The sequence below is a fragment of the Dipodomys ordii genome, unplaced genomic scaffold, assembly GCF_000151885.1.
Source record: "Dipodomys ordii isolate 6190 unplaced genomic scaffold, Dord_2.0 Scaffold209, whole genome shotgun sequence".
NCBI classification, from domain to species: domain Eukaryota; kingdom Metazoa; phylum Chordata; class Mammalia; order Rodentia; family Heteromyidae; genus Dipodomys; species Dipodomys ordii.
Window position 1 is genome coordinate 193,850 of NW_012267425.1, and position 8,620 is coordinate 202,469.

Genomic DNA, 8,620 nt, shown 5'->3' on the forward strand with positions numbered 1-8,620 from the left:
AATTATCTTTAAGTAGTTGTAAAAAGAAGTTCCCATTCTACAAAGCAGTATATGAACACAAGATGTCTGACAACATTGTCACCCATCGCTCCTAACCCATCCCTTCTCTCACTTTTATTTTTCCTATCTAAATGGATTACCTTTGTAGCCTCATCCACTCTTATAACTTTATGTACCTATTTTAGGAAACCTCTCAAATTTGTGTCTCCAGCTTAGATTTTTTTGCTAAACTCAAAACTCATATACCCAGTAGCTTCTCTACTATTTTGACATAGAAATCTAATAAACATCTCAAATTTAACAGATCCAAGCCAGTTCCTGGTCTTTTCCTGCAAGTGTGCATTCTTTCCTATCTTGGTTGATAACAATTCCATCCTTTCACTTTCTCAGTATATAATTTATTGATTCTTATTTTCTCATTCCATATCCAAATCTATAAATTTTATAGTTGGTACCTTCAAAACTACACAGACCTTGGTTCCTTTTCACCTTCACTTTCACTACCTCAATCTAATCTGCCATTTTGGGTCCAGATTGTTGCAGTATCTGCAATATAATACTTACTAATACATACCCTCCTCCTCTCCCAGGCCCCTTTACAGTTTCTTCTTTTTAATTAAAGCAGTCATAAACATCTTAATTGCTGTTGTGTTACTTCTTCTCTCTCTTTTTCTTTCTTTCTTTTCTTTCTTTCCTTGTCAGTCATGGGGCTTGAACTCTGTCTCGTCACTGTCCCTGTGCTCTTCAGCTCAAGGTGAGTGCTCTACCACTTGAGCCACAGCCCCATTTCCAGTTTTCTGGTGGTTAATTGGAGATAAGAGTCTCACAGACTTTCCTTCCCAGGCTGGCTTTGAACCGTGATCCTCATATCTCAGCCTCTGAGTAGCTAGAATTACAGGCATGAGCCACTGGCTCTTTTCTTTTTAAACCCTACAATGTTCCATCATTTCTATCCAGGTAACAACAAGTAAAATTACATGATCTGACCCAGTAAACTCCATATTTATAACTTTAACTCACATTCTTCTATCCCTTACATACTGAGGTTAAGCCACATAGATTTTTTTTGCTCACATAAGACATCATTGCAACTTAGAGCCTTTGTACTGGCTGTTATCTGAAGCTTACTTTATGCCAGATATTCATTCCCATGATTAGCTACCCTTTTGATCAAATGTCACTTTTCTAAATGAAGCCTACCTGAACACAGTGGTTAAAAATCCAACCTCTAGCATACTTTTACCCAACTAGTTTTTTCGTAGTTTTTATAACCTTCTATTATAGTATATAACTTATCTATTATGTTTAATCTTCAACTATCTTCTCTGAATAGAAAATAAGCTCAATGAAAGCAATAATTATTTCTTCTTTGTTTAATGATATATGCCAAGTGCTAAAGACAGTACTTGGCACAAAGTCAGTATCCAATAAATATTTGTTAAATTTTTTAGCTCAAGAATTGCTTTAGAGTTTTATGTATAAATTAAATTTGTTTAACTAAAAATTGTACATATTAATGGGATACTATGTAATATTTCAATACCTGTATACATTATATAATCAAGTGAAAAACATATCCTCAATTTATTAGTTCAGAGTATCAGGAAGATTTTTCAATGAATTGATATTTAATCTGAGTGCTGACCAATAAGTAGGAAGAATGAAAGGAAGAGAATGGTAGAAGAGACGATATGTGTGATGGCCTTGGGGTAGTGTGGCAAGATTGAAGGGCCCAATTATGTAAAGCCTTAAGTGCATTGTAAAGAGATGACTCAAACCTTTTGTTGTGCTCAAGGAGCTCACAGCAAATGTCAAGAGAAAAATAATTAAACAGGTTGTTATTATACAAACTAAATACAATAATAAGGATAATCACAAAACACATCAAAACACTGAGTGGGAAGCTACTAACTCTTGAAGAGAGCTGGAATGTGTTACAAAGGTGACATTTAAGTTAGGTATCGGGCAGGAGAGAAACATGATGAAAACGTTTTAAGAAGATTAATCTGGCAATAATATAGAAAATGGATTGGAATATGGATGCACTGGAGGCAAGGAAACCATCTAATCTATGGCAACAGTCCAGCTATGAGATGATGAAGGCATCTATAGGAATGGAAAGAGAAGGACAAATCTGAAAGACATTTGGATGAAAAAATGACAGGAGCTAAATGGCTTCTTGGCTTGAAGCCTTTCAGGAGGTAATGCGTCTTCCTTAGTAATAACCATGAAAACATTCAAACTGACCTATTATGTAATTTCTTCCCCTGACTAGAATTTCTAGCTATGGCTGCTTTCCAAAAGTTTTGGTTATTGTGGTTGATACTTGTTGGACCTTAATTTACATTTAAGATGACTTTAGATTTCAAAGGCTGGGAAACTCTCAAAAACATCATTTAACTATGAAATACCAAATCATCCTATTAAAGGAAAAAAGAGGAAAATTATAGGGTTTCATAGGAAGTTCACAATGAACTCATAGTTTCTTAATATATATATAAATATATAAATATATATTATATATATAATTTATATATATATATATATATATAAAGATGTGTTAGCGAAATGAGCTCCCTTCCCATAGCTTAGTCCACTCCTTCCCTTCTCCACAGCTTAGCATGCTCTCTTTCCTAGGCAACACTAGGCCCAAGTAGTTAAAGGCAGTAAATAATCAACTTCCAACCCCCTTCACCTTGGGATGGCACTTCTTTGGGGCAGCTACCACCATATAAGGCAACAAGAGCCCCTTAGAGTGACCTTCAGATCTAGGCAGTTGCAGGACCCTTATCTACTATTTGGATAGCAGTCACAAATCTTAGTCTGACATGATGAAGCCCCTGGCCCATGCACACCAGGGTTTCTGCCTCCTAGCCCCTTCTAGCTCCTCCTAAACCCCCTAAGTTATATAGGTCACCCCAGACAATAGCCGGTGCTGTTTCTCATTCCTCCCTTGAGAGAAGGATCTTGCTGGCCCCCATCTCCCTGCAATAAACCTTTCTTTGTTCTATGTATCTGGATGTCTGCTTGGTTCTCTGGCAAAGTCTAATTAGTCTTAATTTGCCATCAGTGATGAAAAAGAAAATAAAGGATAACGCTGGTGGTATGTACCTAAAGGATTTGGATTTGGAAGAATAAGGTCCTAAATTACCTCAGGCTATAGAAAGTCATAGTTGTAAAGACAAAAACACCATTTTAACTATATTTTCACACAGGAAAAGTACTTGTATCCTGACATGGGAAAATTTTAACTCAGATGATACTATTGAACTATTGTCATCAAATTAAGTAAAATAGGAGAGATACGTCAAGAAAGAATGGGGATGCTTCAGTCTACTAGTCAGAGTTAATTTCTCCTGCATTAGCTTGTAGAACAGATTTTAAAGTGGGTATTTAGAAAATTGTCAAGTTAGCCAGGCACCAGTTAGCCTGTTTAGAAAATTGTCAAGTTAGCCTGTAATCCTAGCTACTCAGGAGGCTGAGATCTGAGGATCACAATTCAAACCCAGCCCAGGCAGCAAAGTCCATGAGACTCTTATCTCCAATAAACCACCAGAAAACCAGAAGTGATGCTGTAGCTCAAGTGGTAGAGCACTAGCCTCGAGCTGAAGACCTGAGGGACAGTGCCCAGGCCCAGAGTTCAACCCCACAATCAACAAAAAAAAAAGAAAGAAAGAAAATTGTCAGGTTATCAACACATTCAACAAAAACCTTACTTTAGTTTTAGATTTTTTTTGGTAGTATTTGAGAGTTAATTCAGGGCCGTGTACTTCCATTTACATTGTACCTCAGCCCTTTTTGATTTTTCTTTTCCCATTTCTAGGGTTTAAACTCTGGGCCTTCTAGTTTTATGGTTTACTCCTTACACTAGTGCTATGCCACTTGAAACACACCTCCATTTCAAGGGTTTTTAATGTTTATTTTGAAGTTGGAATCTTTCTAATTTTTCTGCCCTGGCTGGCTTTAAACTGTAATCTGGATCTCAATCTCTTCTTTAGCTAGGATTACAACTGTGAGCAACTGATGCCAGGCTCCTTTAGTTATTTTCTGATTAAGGTCTTGCATTTAGGCCCTGGCCATCTTTGATTACAATCTTCCTGATCTCTGCAAACTGGGTATTAGGACTACACCCAGCTTCAGTTTTATTTTATTTTCGGAAGAAAGAAACAAAAGAGTATGGCAAGAGAAGTCTGGGAGTTTAGGAAAGGTTTCTAGGATAAGATGATATGTAGTATATTTTTTTAATTTTTTATTGTAAAGATACTGTGTAGAGGGGTTGCAGTTACATGAGTAAGGTAATGAGCACATTTCCTATCAACCATTGTTACCCCCTCCCTTGTTCTTCCCCTACCATCCTTTTCCTCCCCACCTCTCCAGCTCCTCCCCCCCACAATTGTAAAGTTCATTTTGAACATAGTATCTTTTACATCTCATTGTTACAATGGGTCAATCTGTATCCTTGCTTAAGCATTTTGTTATTTCTCTTCCCTTCCCCAAATTAGAAAAATGTATCTACAAGATGCAGGGCACAGGAATCAAATACAGTGACAACAGGGGTTATACCATAGGGGAAGAACATAAAAGAGAAACAATAGTATCACATGGTACATTAAAAACAACAGCGACAGTGTTCCTATCTTAAGGTTCATTTTGCTTAGTATGATTCCTGAAGGATGAATGTGGCAGGACTTTCACTTTGAGAGAACAATGAACATAAGCATGAGTTTCTTTAAGTGAAGAAAGACACTGATGGATAACGATAGAAGTGGCAGGAATTGAGGCTGATAGTTATCTCAGGACCAGGTGGTGGAAAGCATTGTGTCATGTAATAGCTCAGCAAGATGGATAAGTACAATACAATAAGATACTTTGAGAGACAGAGAAACTACATTCACATAATTTTTATTACAATATGTTGTTAAAATTGCTCAATTTTATTATTGTTAATCTTTATTGTGCCTACTTTATAAATTAAACTATCATTGGGATATATGAATAGAAAAAAACACAATATAGGGTTGAATACTATTTTCATTTTATGCATCCATTGGGGGTCCAGGAACATGTTACCCACAAATGAAGGGGGCTATGGTATAATTAACAAAAGTTGGAAAAAATAGGATAATACAAATTGCCCCCATTAGTACTAAAGGAAGCAAGAAAGAAAAGAATAAGCAAGACAGAAACAAAAAAAGTGATATGGTTAGGGTTAAACTTAAATATATCATTAATTATAGTCAATGTAAATAGACAATGTATTTGCCTATTTAATATTATTTTTTGTGCCAGTAACTAGGGCTTGAATTCAAGGCCTCATGCTCTTGCTTAACTTTTTACTCATGGCTGGTACTCTACCAATTGAGCCACCCTTCCACTTCTAGTTTTTTGCTGATTAGTCGGAGATGAGTCTCTTTGTCTGCCTATGAAAGGATAAAATAGTCTATAAATACAGACTCACAGATTATCTAGACTAGCACTTTTAGATAGGGCACTTAGCAGTTATTGTAAATATGGTAGCAGACTTTAAAAGGAAAATGAATAGAATGGATAAAAAGATGGGAAATTTCAGAAGACAGAATTTCTAAATAAGGACTAAATGTAAATATTAATATTGAAAAATGACATGTCAAATGAAAAATTATTTGAACTACTTCAACTGCATACTAGCACAATATAATAAAAGGGCCAATAAATAGAAATTATAAAAATTGAAAAAAATAAGATGAAAGAAAACATCAGGGTTTATAAAACTGTGATATAAGAAAAATATGAGACTCAGACAAAAATTCTAGCAGAGTCCCATAAGGAAAAATACTATCCACAAATACAATTCCAGTCATTCTTCCTACCTCTGTCCCAGCCTCTTCATTGAATTCTAGTTTCTTTCAAATAGTAGAGATAGATGTAACACTTAAACACTTCATAATTTATTTTGTAAAACCAGCATTAATGTGATAAAATACCTGGTAAAGACATGTCCTCATGTCTTTCCATCTCTAGTACCACAAAAAAAGAAAAGAGCATGTTCAAGCACATTGAATCCAATAATATATAAAAAAGATAATGTATCTGTAAGGTCTGCTCCTGGATGGCGAGCAGACTCCACCCTCCTCCCAGCAAAGTCTCTGCCCAGTACCTGCATTACCTAGGCAACTGGCATGCCTGGAAGGAGTCACTTCTGCACATCTTTCCCTGCCCCTACCCTAGATAAGGCCTAGCCCCAGGCCAGACGCTCTCTTTCCCCTTACCTGAATACCACGTGCTTAGTGTGGTTCTGACTTGGATTCCTCTTTAAAAACCTAACAATATCAAGTTCAAACAGGGCTTATCCCAGAAATGCTAAGTTGTTTTAACATAATTAATTGCATTATTAGAACAAAGCAGAAAGCCATAGTTATCTCAATAAATGCAGAAAATACATTTGAAAATATTAACATTTATATGCTCTCATAAAACTAGAAATTGAAGGGACTTTCTCTAGCCTGACAAAGATCACCAATGACAAATAACAACAACCATAAAAGAACATATCAAACATCATAATTAACCATGAAATAGTAAATGTTTTTCCTCAAGATCAGAAATGAGTCAAGTATGTTCCTTATTTAACTGATTGTTAGTCAAGAAACACAAATACAAGATACAAAGGTTTGGAAAAGAAGATATAAAACTTTATTTTACTGGAAGTAATATATGATTGCATTAAAGTTAATATTTAGAAATCAGTAAAATGGATATTAAATGATATGTTGTTATAGATTGATTAAATTTCCCTGCTCATAATTATGTTGAACATAGTTTCATAGATTTATTAACAATATGTCTTAGTTTTCTGCTGCTGTAGGAGAATTTCACAACCAGGGTAAATGTATTAATAATAGAAGTTTGTTTAGCTCATAATTTTTGAAGAATCAGCTGAGGTGATCATATGATGAAGACCTTCTTATATCAACATATTGTTATTTTCATAGCTTCATGAAAGTTGTTTTATATTGTTGCTCTCTCTTGTTATTGTCCATTCCTATAGGATGTGGTACTATAGGATGTCCTACCTGCAAAGTAGACTCAAGAATTTGCTGAAGGCAAGGGTAATTCAAGCCCTTGAACAGTCCAACTTCAAAAGCTTATTTCCGTTAGCCATCCATCGGCACCACACAGCCTCCAAGACTCAGAATTGTACTTGGCAGCAACATGAAGATCACTTTGGTAAGGGATGTGTTACATAGCATACCATTTACTGCATTATCCATTTAAATATATAATTTAGTAGTATTAAAAATATTCATTTTATTGTGCAACAAGTACTTTTTATGTGGCCTAAAAATACTTCCTGCTGAATTGAGAGGAACTTTAGCAATTTATTTGGAAGATTCTCTGGAAGTTGCAAAAAGAAAAAAAAATAACAGAGCAACAATGAAATCCCAAACCAACTGGGCATAGGGAACAATATCCTTCTCTAGCCGAATTCCATCTTCCTGTATCACCTAAGAAGAGAGACAGACCGACGGACAGATAGACAGACAGACAGATAGACAGATAGACAGACAGACAGAAACAGAGACAGAGAAGCAAAAAAAGAAGAGAGAGAAGGAAGGAAATAAGGGAAAAGGGAGGGAGGGAGAGAGAGAGAGAAAAAAGAAAAAAGAATGAAAGAGAAGGAAGGGAAAGAAAGGAAAAGAAGGAAAGAAAAGTTTTACATGGTAGGGGATGGGGAAGTTTATCCTTTGTATAAGGTTACTAGGGCTTCTACAATAATTTACACAAAGTGAGTATTTCGCTTGAGGTAGCATCATTTCAATCACTGCTTCCATCTTCACATGTCCTCTCTGCATTGTCTTTTTTATGTCTTCAAATCTGTCTCTTTTTAAAAGAACCAGTCATTGGATTTGAAGCCCACCATAACTCATTAGGGCTTCATTTTAACTTCATTAGACCAGTAACAACCCAATCAATCCTCCTATAATAGGTTTTCATCGTGATAAACCCATTGTAAGTTGAAAATTCATGTGAAAGTACATTCAGTGCACTTAACCTACCATAAATCATAGATTAACCACACATAAATTGTTTAGTATCATATTGCTCCTGTACTGTCATAAACTCAAAAAGATCATAAGTCAAGACCTTTGTATTTCCAAATATGGGCATGTTCATAGGTACCAGGAGTTAGGACATGAATATATCATTTGCGTAGATACAGGTCAGTCTGAAACACCCTAGAAGAGAGACAAAAAGAATTTTTTAGGCTACACTCCCAAAGCACAAGCCCACTGTGCACTTCAAAGGCAAACTTAATCTAAAATACAATGATTTCCTTGACCAAATTATAACAAGCTAAGAGATACCCAGTTAAAATAGCAGTTGATTATTTTAGGAGAGCTTCAACTAACATATTACTACTGAGGTTTAACACAAAGGAAAGGTCCAAGGCCAAGAGAGCAGAGGAAAAAAAGATCACTAGAGAAATGTAATGCTGGGGCTGGGAAGGTGGCACAGTGGTAGAGCGCTTGCCTTGCATGCCTGAGGCCCTGGGTTCGATTCCTCAGCACCACATAAGCAAAAAGAAAAAAGCCGGAAGTGGCGCTGTGGCTCAAGTGGTAGAGCGCTACCCTTGAGCTGA

General features: G+C 36.0%; 1 protein-coding gene across 1 annotated transcript in view; it reads left to right on the plus strand.

Annotated features, from left to right (window-relative positions):
• Tmlhe (trimethyllysine hydroxylase, epsilon) overlaps positions 1-8,620 on the plus strand; it is a 67,489-nt gene that overhangs the window by 26,477 nt on the left and 32,392 nt on the right. Inside the window, exon 2 of the mRNA XM_013035405.1 lies at positions 7,028-7,206. Within this exon, the coding sequence (XP_012890859.1) occupies positions 7,029-7,206 (178 nt within the window). The 5' untranslated portion in view covers position 7,028. The remainder of the gene's footprint in view (positions 1-7,027; positions 7,207-8,620) is intronic.